Source organism: Centruroides vittatus, unplaced genomic scaffold, assembly GCF_030686945.1.
Source record: "Centruroides vittatus isolate TY-2023 unplaced genomic scaffold, ASM3068694v2 contig_790, whole genome shotgun sequence".
NCBI lineage: Eukaryota > Metazoa > Arthropoda > Arachnida > Scorpiones > Buthidae > Centruroides > Centruroides vittatus.
Genome location: NW_027122510.1, coordinates 339,832 through 355,872, shown reverse-complemented (window position 1 = coordinate 355,872; position 16,041 = coordinate 339,832). Strand labels below are relative to the sequence as shown.

Sequence of the window (16,041 nt, the reverse complement as noted above, 5' to 3'; positions counted from 1 at the left end):
ACAAAATAATCCTTACATATATCAATTTAACTTTAACTTCATAACTTTAGAAGAGATCTTTTGTATAATTTACAGTAAATAAGTTTGGGATAAAGTTTTGCAAATTCAAATATTTTTAAATTGTTATCAATCATATAATGTTTTGATTAATAATATATTAATTAATGTTCTAAATATAATTTCATTGTATGTAGTACATGAATATATGCAAATATCATCATTTAGAAATGGGTGACTTCCAGAAGAGTGTTTTTTTCATTATGTTTTATGTAATTTTCTGGATCCGCTTTGATGCGGTTGAATTCCTCCTCTAATTCAATCATAACTTTGTCTTCGTAATTCACATGATCCTGATCAATATACTTGAATGTTCCTTCGGAGAATCTTCGTTGGACCTCTTCGTCATACATTTTCACACATTCTTCGTTCTCTCGAAAAAAATCTTCGTTTTGTTTCACTATTTCAATGAACTCACGTGGATCGGAATCCGGTAATTCTCCTCCATAGGCAATTGGAAGATATTCTGGATGAATAAATTTATGCAGACTCGATACTTCACTATGAATATTCAACTGGAAACAAACGAAAAAAAAAAAATTATTTACAAACGTTATAACAGTATAAAATAAATCTTATAATAAACGAGCTGAGTTTTGTTGGATGACAGAACAGGGGAGGGATTAAATAAACAGGTTCAAACAGGAAAAGGGTGAGGAAAAATTTCAAGAAAAATACGGACTTAATTTATGGACAGTCACTAAACAAAAAGTAATATTTCTGCATTGAGTTACGATTAAAAATAACATTCTTTTTTTGTTTATTTTGTATTATTTTGAGTGCATTGTGCATTGTTCAAATTTAATAGTAAAATTACTTACTCGTTTTACGATTTTTTCGGGCACAAATGGAATGAAAATATTCATTACTCGTTTGACTATTGAATTTACATTTACGTAATGGATTTCTTTGAATCGTAGTAGATAACAATCACTCTAATTTAAATACATTAAAAATTCAATCTGGTTAGAAAAAATATTTAAATTTAACATTTTATTTTAAAATTCAAGACATAAATTAAATAATTTGTGTAGGTTTGTATGTATTCGGAAATATGCAAATGATATTAAAATTAAATACTAATTCTTTTGTTTACATGTAGCGAAAAATTTATATTTGGGATGATTCGATTTGAAATTAAAAAAAACAAAAATAAAAAAAGAGCTGGCAAGGATTCAAAGAGCAAAAATTATGAAAACCAGGAAGAGCTCTGGATTCGGCCAGGATTTGGCTCTGAATGATACGATTCAAACCTTGACAGAGCTATAGAGCATTCATAGGAACAAAAGAGTTATAGGAAGCATACCTCTACTAGCGACCCTTCGCGAGATATAGCCCCCAAAATTACTCTATGTGACATATTCACTCAGGATGACCCAACTTCAGATGTTACTCATCATCTACGTTCTATCTATCGACTCACATTACCTTTAATTACTAAAATGGAATAATATTAATATCCATATAAACAGCTAACTCTGTTAAATTTCAGAGGTTCGTGAATACCTGAAGCATATATCAAAATAGAGTTTCACACATACATGTAAACTTTTCTTAGAGTATTTTGTATTTTTGGACTTATGGAGTGTTAAAATATCAAAAAATACAAACAAAGGGGCGAGTAATGTGACGTCGTTTTCTCATCTATAAAATAAAACTGTGATATTTTTTTATAGCATTGTTCCATTTAAGCAGTTTTACGTCTAACTTAAAACACGTTTAATTGCAAATTTAAATTCTTGAAGCAGTTTAAAACATTCGATTATACTTTTTATTTTAAAGGAGATACTTACAATTAGTAAAGCAATTACAGCGCTGATAAATCTTGGTGTATATTGCAACAAATGTCTAATACTTGCTCCTTGAGTATTTATAATCATAACCACTCCATTTACTTGCGTTCGATGTAAATTTAACATTAAATCTGCTAAAAGAATGTCAATACGGTGTGCATCTAAAATGTCCACTTCTGAAGGATCCCACCGTTCTGTAATTTAAAAACGAAATGAAATACTATCATTTCTATACATGATTATGAAGTACGGTACAGTAAACCATTGATTTAACAGACTTCTATTTAGGGGACAAAAGTTTTCCTATAGGAAAAAATTTAAAATCCTTTTGTTTGCGAACACAGTATGCTTAAAGGTTGAAATAATCATCAACTTTTGTGAATAGAGGGCACTCGTATATTCTAATTTGCACGTTAAATCCAGGGTTTGCAGTGATTTATTTATTTTTTTAATGAAAGGAATAATCTTTGTTTCTTAAACACTACGTAGTGTAATGAATTCGAACACTTCGTGTTCTATCATCTTTATTTATTTCAGTTGATACGCGGTTTGAACTAAATAAAGATGATAGAACGAAGTGCTTGAATTCATTACACCACGTAGTGTTTATGAAACAATGAAGTGTTAGAACACGGTTTCAAATTATCGAAAGAAATAATTTTTGAACTGTTATATCATATTAAAACATGAAATATTGATTACATAATGTTATTTTGAATTACATTACTCATATAATTTTTGAATCGTAGCCTTTATAAGCTATACAGCGACTTGAAAGATTTAAAAACCTTACCAATTTCTTTTAGAATAATAATTCTCCCGTGTTGATCAGGTTTCGGCAATATTCTTGTAATATTTAGAGGTAAAACACTTTCCAGTTTGGATGGAAACAGACTTTTAAAAAAAGATGGATAATTGATCCTTTTAGAATGATAATTCTTTAGCAGTTGAAGCGATCTTTCTAGATTAAACTTTCTGGCACGAAGAAATGCGAGAAGAAATATGTCGTCCATTCTACATTTTAATCCATTGTCGTCTGAAAAAATTAGTATAAAAATATTAAAATTCATATATTTAACCATTTATTTGGTTTGTTTACAGTCATTTATAGATTTTATACATGCTAAAGTTCTACTTGAGAATGATATGAGTTCATAGTGCTGAGCTGGTATTAATAGATTATACTTAAAAATCACATCATTGTGACAGATTAAATGATACTTTTATGCAAATTACTATATAATAATTTAATGCATTATATATTTTATGATAATACTTACTTATAATTTTTTTAAACTCTATAAGTGCTCTTTCATCCCATGGAAAGTCTTCTCTCCTCTCAGGAAACATTTTGTATAATGCATCCATATCCAAAAAAGCGTATTTTCTGTATCGGAACCAGGAAATTCTCAGTAAAACAATGTTACACTGAAAACAAGAAGAAAAAAGCAATTAACATTAATAATTGCGTAACAAACAGTTGACATTCCCGTTACAGAAATAATAATCTTCCATTACTGAAAAATTAGAACGTAAAATAGAAAAAGTATTTACATTTATAGAATTCGTGTTTTGATATTTCTATAGCAACAGCTTATCATAGACACGTCTTTCCAAAAATGAAAATTTCATAAATATTGAAAGAATTTTGCTGGTAAACAAGTTTATAGTGTACAATTTCAAAGTATTTATGACATGAATTAAGTGTAAAGAAGACAATTATAATTGTAACATTGTTGTAATTTCGATGACAAGTACAAAAATTCATGTACACGTGATTAAATTCTACATTTGGTTATGTTTATCAGTTTTCTGAGCGGAGAAGATCGACATTCCTTATGTGAAACCTCACTATATACGTATATAAAAATCATTACATATATATAATAATTTTTGTAACTGTTAAATTTTTCGGGAAATCACTAAGATAATTATAAAAGTAGGCAGAAATATTAGTTAAAATGTCTTACCTCTTCTAGCAAAGGCAAACTCTTATCGTCGGAATGCTGCAGCAATATAAAATAAACATTTTAAACACGTGACTAGCATTAAACAGTAAATTATTTTATATAAATATACGAGAGAAAAGCAGGAATAATTTAATTCTATGTAAATTTAATCAAAAATGTAAGTAGGAAAATTATTATTCATAACAGACAGATTTGTTTTGCTTTATAAATATGGAATTAGATTAAGTCTAATTTACTATTATTATTTTAATCATATATTTCTAAACACATAAAATTAGAGTATATAAAAATAATGCTTCAACAGTGATCGGGTAGATAAAACCACTGAACATTAGTAGTAAGTAGTGGGCTGTCTACGTGGAGTTTTCAATTTTCTTCACGTTAGTAACATTTAAATCGGGACTAATTTACTCTAAACGTTCTTTTGGGTGGCATCCCCCTCGGCGTGGGCGATTTACCTACCCGTTGCTTTGCCCTAAACAAATACATCAAACCAAAAATGATGCTTTATTTCGTTTTTCGTTATGTTGTAAAATTGAAACATTCTTCTGTGTAAGGAAAACACATAATATATGCTGTAAACAAAGCAAGTATAGGTCCTTTTTCTTCTCTTAGGAAAGAGTCCCATACTAGAATTCGCGTTCTGTTTAACCTTTTGTTTTTTTGATTAAATGAAATACACCAATTGTTTCTTTATTAATAAAAAGCAGTCTCGAAAATTATATTTTCTGTTATTAAAAATAATGATATGTTTAAGCAATACTCTAAAAATATATACGTAGAGGAAATAAATAAATATTATATATATATATAAACTGTTTCCTGTTATACAGAAGGAAAGTTTTGCTAGTAATAAATTAGTTAAACTTAAGTAGTTTTAGGAAAATAAAGCAAAAATAATTCATTTGATATGAATTTTATTTAATTAACAAATAAAATAAAATAATAATATATTACATAGGTTACCAGCATATCAGAAAAGTATTTACTATTGTGTAGTATATGTTTTCCTTCTTTCTCACTGATGTAATTAGTTTTTTTTAAAAATAAATGCTTAGAAAATTACAAAAAGTTAGAAACAAATCAGAAAAATATAGAAAATAGAAATTAATTTATTTGTTACGAAGCATTGTGTCGGTTCTTATTTTGGAAAGTACTATAATTTGCGTGACATACTAATAATTAGTAGACCTATTCCATAATCGAAATTGTCGTGTTGATAAAATTGCAGGTCGTAGGTTTGACCTCATCAACGAGCTCACCACGTAGAGTTTTTTTGGGTTTTCTCCACTTAATATAAACTCCATTGATACTCTTCTGGGGTGGCATCCCCTTGGTGGATTGCCCGTGGGTTGTGTTGTCTTCTTACATCCGAAAAACTGAAATTTTACTTATAAATTATTGATTGCTTAATTATGTTTACTTTCCTGGCTGTTATAATTGATTAAATTTTTATCCTCTAATGTTAATAGGTATAAAAGTCTGCAGGTGTAGGTGTAGGTGTGCAAGTGTTGGCCTATATTTTGTAGAATTTCTCAGGACTCTGTGGACCAATTATATTGAAATTTGGTAGAAATACTTCTATATATGAAGGTTTAAAACTGTTAAATTTTCGGAATTATAAGTAATTCTGTAATTTATTGAATTTCGAAGTTGGATGTTTTGAACACCAGAGACACAAGAAAAAAGGAAAGAAAAAGCGAGAACTTTTGTTCGAAATGAGGAAACATTAAACGTGAATCCTATTTATTGAAAACTGGTGTGAAAGCCGACGATTTTTAGCGAAGATTTAACCGCTTGCCATTCGGTTATTTTCGGCTACTGTTCGGATCAATAACGCATATTTCCAATTTTTTTCTGTCAATTTCTGGAGTACGATGACGCAAGCAAGTTGAATGGAATAAGAGATACCCCTGTAGATGGTTTATTACATAAATTAATTATGAGGACATGGGAAAAACCCACAAAGGATTCCCTAATACAAAGAAGGAGTTCTTCGTCATTGCAGTTTGCCATCATCATTAGTTCGCCATCTCTTTGAATTAGTGTTCGCGCCCGATCTTGTTTCGGATACTGCTGAAGCCGTCGCCGATCCTCTGCCCTCTCAAGATGGAAAAAGACTTTCATCGTTTCGATTTATCGAAACACCTTTCGAACCACGTTGCGGACCAGCAGTACATCGATCCGCCGATTCTACGATTCCCTAAGGAACCAATTTCAACTAAGGTATTTACCTACGCGCGATCGATTTGTAAACTCTCTATCTCGACCAGGGACTATAATTGATATAAAATTAGCGCCTTAACTATGTACAAAGTTGCATAAAGTGCCCATAAATAAACCGGTATTATTAATTGTTAAATTTGCTGTGGTGTGCATTTACTTCTCAGACCAGGCTTCATTCCGATTCTACTCACCTACTAACGCGACCGCTCGCGCGAAAAAGCGATTATGTGTCTGTCCGTAAAGACACAGTGGTGTCTCAGCCCTGACGTGGCATCGAAGAGGTGCCAATCCTGTGGTCACGTAATTATTCATACTTAACGTATTAATGCTATCAGATTTTAACGATAGTTTACATTTTCTATTCACAAAAGACGTCGTAAAATTTACCACGAAACAAGAAATTGGTAACAAGAGTACGTTTTACGACATCACTATGGATCGCTTACTTTTTAATTGACCCAATAGAAATGCGTTTTTCAGTGATGTATTTTCAAAATTTTTTACATTACGAGTTTGCAACCTCTGAGAAAAGATAATAGTTTATTTCGTTAAAATTAAAATATAACCTTTATACGAAACTGCCCAATATTTAGGTGTTAGAAACGAGAAGAAAACAAGGAAAACTCTACGTGGCCAGCGCATTAGTGAAGCTTAAACTCACCACTAACTACCAGTGTTTAGTAGTTTTACAAGTATTTATTCACTACAGTTCGTGGTACATCGACTTCCAGACCTCTTAGATATGGTAGTATTTGAAGTCATTTGAAGCATTGATGATTGTAAGAATTCAAATTTAAAATCTAATAATACCGACAAAATGCCAACAGAATAAAATTATTGATTCTATCAAATTTCATAACTGATCCCGTTTGATTTATAGAACTGAATTTTTCGTGATATGTAAATTTATATTTTATATCGAAATTTATTATCAGCTGTTGTTATACATATTACTGGAGAGATTTAATTGGAATTTACACAATTCATTACATAAACGATTGAACACGAAAGTGGTATAAGTCACTTTGTCCAAAGTATTTACGTTACTTTCTCACAAGAGGGAAGAAAGTAACAAAACATCCTTACTTCATTTTGCAACGGTGATTACCTTCAAATCTAAATTTCTTAAAATAGACTAAAATCTTACATCAGTTTCACTGTCAACGGCTCATATAGAGCAGAGCGAGTTACGTTTATACTATTTATAAATATGTAATCTCACATTTAGAATCTTCTTTTATAGCAGCCAAAAATGCTTCCGGGTCATGAGAATAACAATTAAAGATTTCTTCGGTTCTTTCTAAACGTTTCATAGCTTTTTCGTCTTGAAATTCTTGGCTAACATAGAGATATGTGTCGTGTCTGAAATTTTTATTATATTGTTCTTCGTACAATTTCACATATTCTTCGTTCTTTCTAAAGAATTCTTCGTTAGCTTTAATCATATTATTGGCTGCAGTCGGATCGAAACTTGAAAATTTCCTCCCAATTCCAATGGCAGACAATCGGGATTGACAAATTCGTGTAGTGTTGACATATCAGAATGAAGATGAAACTGTAATGTACGAGTCAATTATTATAACAAATCTTCAATTAAATGAGTGCAAATTATTTTAAATTATTTTTTCTTATAAAACAGCGATTAAGAAAAGAAAATAAAATAAAAATGAATTAATTACAAAAGCGAATATTTTGTAAATTTTGATTTTCATTAATTTAATTGCAATTTATTCATATACTGTAAGTTCTATCGTATAGAGTTATATACTCGCTATATTTATCTTTTATATATGTATTTAAGTTTCTACTTGTAATAAAAAATATAAAGTAAAAAATTCGATGTAAATTAATAACAAATTACAGACACTTACTCTGTCTCTCAGTTTACTTGGTAAAACTAGAAGAAAAAAGCTTTAACCTGTCTTAAGAATGACCTTCAAGTTCACGTAATGAATTTCCTTATATCGAGCAGGATATGAATTTTTCTATTAAAGATAAAAAGACGATTCAACACAGTATTTTCTTAGTTAAATGATTGATATAAACATATAATAGTTAATTAAAAATATTATTATGTTTAAAATTTATATATTCAGGACAGAAGTAGACCTTATGAACGTAATTGTGGCTGGTAATGTAATCTACAACATGATTGTGTCTGTTCTTAATGAATCATTTAAGCATTCATTTTAACTACTAAAGAATGCATTAAACAACAGTTTGCTAATACATGACTTTATTAATCAACGTTAGAGGTACGTCGTCTGCTGCAAGTTTTCTAAAGGAACAACAGGATACACTTCTACTTTGATAATTGTTGTTTATAGCAAGCTAATAGATCTCATACCTGGTAATATAAATATATCAAACAATGAGTGAGGCAAATAATAGAAGTTCTCACACTAAGCTAGTAATGGACACCTCCAACGTCGACACATTCTTCATCTGCTTATTGAATACAACGTTACAAACAATTGTAATTATGTGTGTGTTCCAATTAAATTGTTGTAAAAGTTTGAGCGAACATGCCTACTCGCATATAATTGAATATTTTATTTTCTAGAATTTGTTTTTTTTAATAAAAGCTATCTGACAATGTAAAAATTTTAAAAAAGGCTTCTATGAGAGCAGCTGGATATGATATATTTTCTGTTAATGACTTTGTAATTAATCCAAATGAACAAAAACTAATATTTACGGATCTGTCTATTGAAATGCCAGATAACTGGTGTGGTAAAATAGCCCCAACATTTACTTTATCTTTAAATAATATAATTAATCCGGGAGTAATTAACTGTAACTCCCGTGGAAACATTGGTATTTTGATGTATAATTTTGGACAAGAAAAGTTTACTATTACAGCTGGAGAAGCTATTGCTTAAATAATTTTTGAAAAAATTATGTCTCTGACTCTTATAGAAACAACTTCATTAGACTTCACTGACAAAGATTTCTTCGAAAATGTATTTGATGAATTCCGGCTTAATTCCGGTGGGTTCGAACTCTCACACTTATCTCAAAAATAATTTTGTACTCAATTATTATTTATATGTATTCGAATGTTATTTTATATGTCAAATATTATTTATATGTACTCAAATAAAACAATATTTAAAAAAATGTTTTTTTATATGTAGACAATTCACAATCCCTAATTCACTGGAAAACTTTCTCAAATTCGCCAACAGAAGAACATACTATTCGGCAATTTAAAAAGTATGTTGATTGGGATATCATCAGTCGCTGACAAGATTTAACCCACACATTTATTTCAGAATTCGCAGATAAGTTAAATTGGGAATACATATGGAAAAATTACGAATTTAACGTCGAATTTATTATACAGCATATTAATTACGCAAAATGGGATTTAATTTGCCAATATCAGCCATTAGATAAACATTTCCTAAGTAATTTTAAAGACCATCTCGATTGGAATAAAGTTGCGAAATTTCAAACTCTTTCAAATAATTTTATTATTATTATCATGCACAGATTTGATGCTAAAAAATTTTTAAATTACCAACGATTAAAAACCGCAACTTTACGTAATATAAAAAAATTATCTAAACTGGCATTTTGTTTCTCGTTACCAAAATCTCGAGCAACAATTTATCGACGATTTCCAAAGTCAACTTTCGTGGTGTTATATCATCAAATATCAAAAATTAGATCGAGAATACATCGTTCGGAATCGCGAAAATTTATTCCTGTACTTAATGGCAGAAATATGTCTTGCCTTAGAAAAACTGAAGAAAAAATTGGAAACACTTACATAAACTGTATTAATGTAACGTAAAAATAAAACAATCAAAATAATTTCAGTGTTAAATTATTTCAAATTACTACTAACTCAATTTCACACAAATAAAAACTTTAACTAATTTACTCGACAATTTTATCTCATAAAACTTCGTAATAATAAAACTTCAACCTATAAAAACAATTTCATGATTATTTATGATCTGTGTGTCATAAAATTAATTTCAATATTAATAAAACTTCTGAAGAATATTTTGTGTCATGAATTTTACAGTACATTTGAATTTTGTGATTACTGCTACTCGTTAGGCAAGCTCGTTATGTGTTCGGTAATATAGTAATATACATAAATCTCATATGTATATTACTAACAAGTCGTGATTGTTCGGTCGAGTACCGAGGTACTACTGTATTTGATTAATACGGTTTTGATGTACGCGATTCTAGTCGACGCATTAATTAATCGTGTTAATCAAACGATACCTGTATAAGAGCATTTGTAGAATATACTCAAATACATTTTTAAAATTAAATAACTAACGGTTTATTTGATTTATTTATAATTTGTACATTTAATCATATATTCATTACAATTATATAATAATAAAATAGTCCATGCATATATTAACTGATAGCTTTAAACCATTAAGTAAAATCATCACTGGCATACATCAAATAAGTTCGGTATATTACGAATTCAAATGTTTTAAAGATATTATCACTTATATAATATCTTGATCGATAATAATAAATGATTTTATTGTAACAGATTAAAATATGCAAATATCATTTAGAAGTGCGTAACTTGTTGCGTAGCATTTTCTTTGTAGTGTTTTGCGTAATTTTCTGTATCCTGTAAGATGCAGTCGAATTCCTCCACTACTTCATTTTTTATAACTTTGTCTTCGTAATTCAAATTATCCTGGTCAATATACTCGATTGTTCCTTCAGGGAGTCTTCGTTCAACTTCTTCCTCGTACTTCTTCACATATTCTTCGTTTTGTCGAAAGAAATCTTCGTTTTGTTTCAATATTTCAATCAAATCAGGTGGATCGAAATCGGGTAATTCTCCTCCATAGGCAATTGGAAGATATTTTGGATGAATAAATTTATGCAAAGCTGTTATGTCTTTATGCATATTCACCTTAAACAGATAAAAAAAATTATCTACAAATGTTATAATAGTATGAAATTTCTTTTATACTCAAGCAATTAGTTAAGCAAAAATTAATTCAAAAGTAATAAAACTAAATAAATTGTATTCTTTTATGACGCTATAATTTTTAGTTCAAAATCCAAATTACACTTATTTGCATATTGTGAGATTGCATATTCAAAACATTGGATTATGTTTAAGCAGAATGATAATACAAAATACACATAATGTAATAAAATACTGCAAATATTTGCATTTATACTTTATTGTGAATATCTCAGATTTAAAACAGAAATTACTTACTCTGTTTCGGAATTTTTCTGATAGAAATGGGAAAAAACTTTTGTACCGTCCTTTGATAATGGAGTTTACGTTTACACAATGAATTTCTTTTACTCGTAGTTGATGAGAACCGCTCTAATTTAAATACATTTTAAAATTAATTTATTAAAAGAAACATTTAACTTATATTTAACATTTTACTTTATATTTCAAGAAACAGTAATTTGCATAAATTTGCGTGCATTCGGAATGATGCATTATTAGAATACTACACTAAAGAAGTCAAAATGTCAGCCTGCCGCTCTGGAGAAACCAAGACAGAATGCGGACGGGTCAAGAAATTTTCGCAGATGGCAGTCCATTCGAATAAATCGCGCCCATCCCTAACCATCCGTGGCCTCATTGTAGCCCTGACCGAACACATAACGAGCTTGCCTAACGAGGCGCTCTTAGTGCCCACAAGTCGGAGAGAATTAGAAAATGAGAATAAAGTGTAATTCTATTATTAGAATACTAGTATGGCTATAAAGTAGATGAGGAAAATCCTCCCAGTTCAAGATGGACAGCTTCTGTAAGGTATCTTCGATCCACGTGCTGGCGACATCCGACTCTCAATTTCTGGAATGTGTGCGAACACTTAAACTGCTGTGCTTCTCCTCTTGAGGTCAACCGTCTAACAGCCGGAAAATAACGTCACGGTCAATGGTGAATCTCTGCGTAGATGAAAACCATCCATGCACCGATTCCACCATTGACCATGACATTTTGAAGCGAGAAATCCGAATTCTTGAATTTTTTGAACAAATCGTAGCCGGTCAGCCTGTTGACTATCCACATCAACTGTTTTTGAGATGAGAACGTGATGCTCGTTACACTATGACTACTATTGAAATTATAGAGAAACAGCGAGTAAATTTATTCTTTCGAAACTTTCATATTATCAGTAAATACGTGATGAAACACCCTATCGTTATGTTACTTACATCACAATTTACGTTCATGAAAGTTTTTTCTTGTTAATAAAATGTCTAAATTTCACTTTTATAACCTACTAAACCATAGGAAAATTATTCCTGTATCATAAATTTTTCTATTGAATAAATTATATATATATAATTAATTATTATACTGATAAAAAAGCATAAGCCTTATTTTAAGTGATAAAGTCGAGGTGTTAAAAAGTTGTAAATGTCTACACTAAGTAAACTTTTCATTAAGTTTGATCCCACTCCACTTAGGCGTATAGGACATGAGTCGCTCTTCCAATTTGCATTATCACCATAGTTAATAGTATTAATTGCCCATATATACCAATAACCTTACCAACTTTCAAATATTTTGTTTCTTCAGTTTCGACTTATATATTAAGACACTGGTTGATGTATAATCAAGCATCGTCTAAATGCCAGACTGCAATTTTTAATCATATTTTCTTACTTTATTAAATTTAAAATATATACTCTTCACATTATATTATTAGTGACTTGCCCCTGTTTATCAGACTTTTCCTGATAGCAATAGAGTCGTGTCGGTCATCTATCTAACACCTTTCAAAAGAAACTATTTGAATTGAAATAACGAGAGTTCGGGTTTGCATCGGATGTTCCTGAATAGATAATGACGGACCGCCTTCCCTTTGCGTTCCATATCTGGTCTCAATCTGCATCTGACTTACTCCGTTATCGAGAGTAAGGACGAACACCAGTTGAGAGCAGGAATTTACAGCTCTATTGTTTTTTCAAATTTTAGCCCATCAATGAAATACCTGTTTTCCTTACATATTACATCCTTACATTTGATATAATAAAACTAATATTTTCCCTTGTATTTCCATTTAAACAGTTTTACAACGTCACGATCAAACATATACAAATTACCACAATTAAAGGGTATTTATAGCTTAAACTCAAAACAGTTTAAATCATTCGTTCGTACTTTTTGTTGAAATTCTTAAAGAAGTTAGAAATAAATAAAAACAATAATTAATTATTTTGTTACTTACAATTAAAGTGCTAATGAATCTTGGTGTATATTTCAACAAATGTTGAATTTTTGTACCTCGACAATTCATAATGACAACCACTCCATTCACTTGTGTTCTATGTAAATTTAGCATCAAATCTGATAAAAGGAATCCAAGACGGTACACATCTAGCACGTCCACCTTCGAAGGATCGCACCTCTCTGTAATTGAAAAATGTATACAAGGATACAAAGTACTGTAAAGTTAGTATCCATTTGTTTTAACAGCTTCCAATTTGGCAGACAAAAATATCAGTGGTTTAGCAAAACTTTAAACCTTTCTTTCGCACGCTAAAACGTTGGAACAATAAGGGACTATTGTGAATAGAGGACACTCCGCCTCTCAAAATGTTCGTTCAATCCAGGTTCTATGTAATCTTTTTTATTTAAATTTAAAGGAATAACTCTTTAACCGTTATATTAGACTAAAACGTGACGTATTCATCATACAGGGGAAGGGAGGGCAAGAAGGAAACTACTTACCCACCCCGAACCGCGCGATGAAGCACCCGAATCTCCATGCACTAGGAGACACCGGATATCTTGTATTTATGAACGGCAACTCAGACCAGTTGGTGCCACGAATTGACGTGTGCAAGTATTTCTTATTTTGCAGCAGATTATTACGCAATCATTGGACTTTTGCAGTGTTATTATTTATACCTACAAGGTAAGTATTACTATTTTGTATTTATACAAAGTACCTATTAGGGATAGATTGCATGTATTGATATTTAAAGAGGAAAAAACTTCAAGGATTTTTAATGCGTTGATATCATTATTGGCAATCGGCATGTGGGCAAGATGGAAAATTGCATTTCGGGGCAAGATGGAATAGTTTCCATGTTGCCCGCGCGTAATTATTTTGATTTCTGTTTTCAATTTATCTAACTGATTGAGGATGTAATTATTTTTAGATGGTGAACAAGTATATAAGAAAGAGCAACAGAGGTTCTTGGACTGAAGAAACAATGCAGATGGCGATGTATGAAGGCTTGATGTATTATGTGGAGAACGATATGTGAATCTGCCCACAGAGGACTGGATACAGTGTACAGTGTGTTGTGGTTGGGCACATGAACTATGTACAGACACAAAAGATGGATGTTTTTTATGTGTCAATTGTGAAATATACGAATATCCTATGTATTCCATCTTGCCTTCAGGGTGAGGGCAAGATGGAATTTTTGACATTTTTACTTCATGATTTCTAACAGATTTTATATTTAATATTAATTATTTTTAATTACACAGCATTTTTAACAATCTAAGGTCTCTGTCGAGACCGATTAAAATAAAAGCTTCATATTATATTGTTTTATGTTTTTTTACATCATAAAGTTAAACCTTCCATCCTACCCTCCCGTCCCCTCATATGTTGTATTGTACTCTGTTACATGAATAATTAGAGAACTGTAGTCTCATTCAATTAAGCAAAGCAATTGAGCAATTCGAACGTTAAACTAAACATAAAATATTTCAATAAAAAATAAAAATTTGAGAAAATATTATAGAATAATAATTGCAATAAATAAATTATCGTCTTTTATAAGTTTTACATCAACTTAAAATAATTATTAATTTTACCTAGTTCTATTAGGGTAACAATACTCCCGTGTTGATCTGGCTTCGGCAATATTCTTATTATATTTAAAGGTAAAATACTTTCCAACTTTGATGGAAACAGATTTTTATAAAAAGGAGGATAGTTGATTCTTGTAAAATAATAATTCTTCAGCAGTTGAAGCGATTTTTCTAGATTAAACTTTCTGGCACGAAGAAATCCCAGAAGAAATATGTCGTCCATTTTACATTTCAATCCATTTTCAACTGAAAAAATTATTATAAAAATATTAAAATTCATATATTTAACCATTTACCTGGTTAGTTTACAGTCATTTATAGATTTTATACATGGTAAAACTTTTACTTGAGATTAATGTGAGTTCATAGTGCTGAGCTGGTATTAATAGATTATACTTAAAAATCACGTCATTAGGACAGATCAAACGATACTTTTATACAAATTTACCATATAAAAATTTAACGTATTATATATTTTATGATAATACTCACTTATATTTGTTTTAAACTCTATAAGTGCTCTTTCATCCCATGGAAATTCTTCTCTCTCCTCAGGAAATATTTTGTATAAGGCATCCATATCCAAAAAAAATCGTAGTTTCTGTATCGGAGCCAAAAAAACAAAAAAAACCTCAGAAAAACAATGTTACGCTAAAAATAATGAGAAAAAAACAATTAACATTAATAATTGCATAACAAAAAGTTTACATTTCCGTCACAGAAATAAGGATCTTCCCTTACTGAGAAATTAGAACGTAAAATAGAAACAGTATTTATATTTAAAGAATTCGTGTTTTGGTATTTCTATCGGAATAACATATCATGGAGACGTCTTTTCAAAACTGAAAATTTCATACAAATTGAAAGAGTTTTGCTGGAAAACAAGTTTATAGTGTACAATTTCAAAGTATTTATGACATGAATTAAGTGTTAGAAAGACAATTATAATTTTAACGTTATTGCAATTTCCATGATAGTTACTAAAATTCATTTACACGTGATTAAATTCTACATTTGGTAAATGTTTATCAGATTTCCGAGCGAAGAAGGTTGACATTCCTTATGTAAAACCTCACTATATACGTATATAATAATCATTACATATATATGATAATTTTTGTAACTTTGTTAAATTTTTCGGGAAATCTCTAAGATAATTGTACGCAATACATAAAAGTCGATAGAAATA

The 16,041-nt window shown here is 30.0% G+C and overlaps 1 protein-coding gene across 1 annotated transcript; it reads right to left on the bottom strand.

Annotated features, from left to right (window-relative positions):
• Positions 1-10,598: 10,598 nt before the first annotated feature.
• On the bottom strand, positions 10,599-15,432 carry LOC136981763 (alpha-tocopherol transfer protein-like). Its single transcript, XM_067278137.1, has 4 exons — positions 15,345-15,432; positions 14,856-15,098; positions 13,249-13,430; positions 10,599-10,952 (listed from the first exon to the last, which is right to left on the bottom strand). Exons 1-4 carry the CDS (start codon positions 15,430-15,432, stop codon positions 10,599-10,601), a joined length of 867 nt encoding a protein of 288 aa, XP_067134238.1.
• Between the last annotated feature and the right edge of the window lie 609 nt (positions 15,433-16,041).

Coding starts and splice junctions, on each gene's coding strand:
- LOC136981763 (XM_067278137.1), bottom strand. CDS start 15,432: ATGGATGCCTTATACAAAATATTTCCTGAGGAGAGAGAAGAATTTCCA. Junction 15,099..15,344: donor AGAGTTTAAAACAAATATAA/GTGAGTATTATC, acceptor TAATTTTTTCAG/TTGAAAATGGATTGAAATGT. Junction 10,953..13,248: donor GATTCATTAGCACTTTAATT/GTAAGTAACAAA, acceptor TATCTGTTTAAG/GTGAATATGCATAAAGACAT.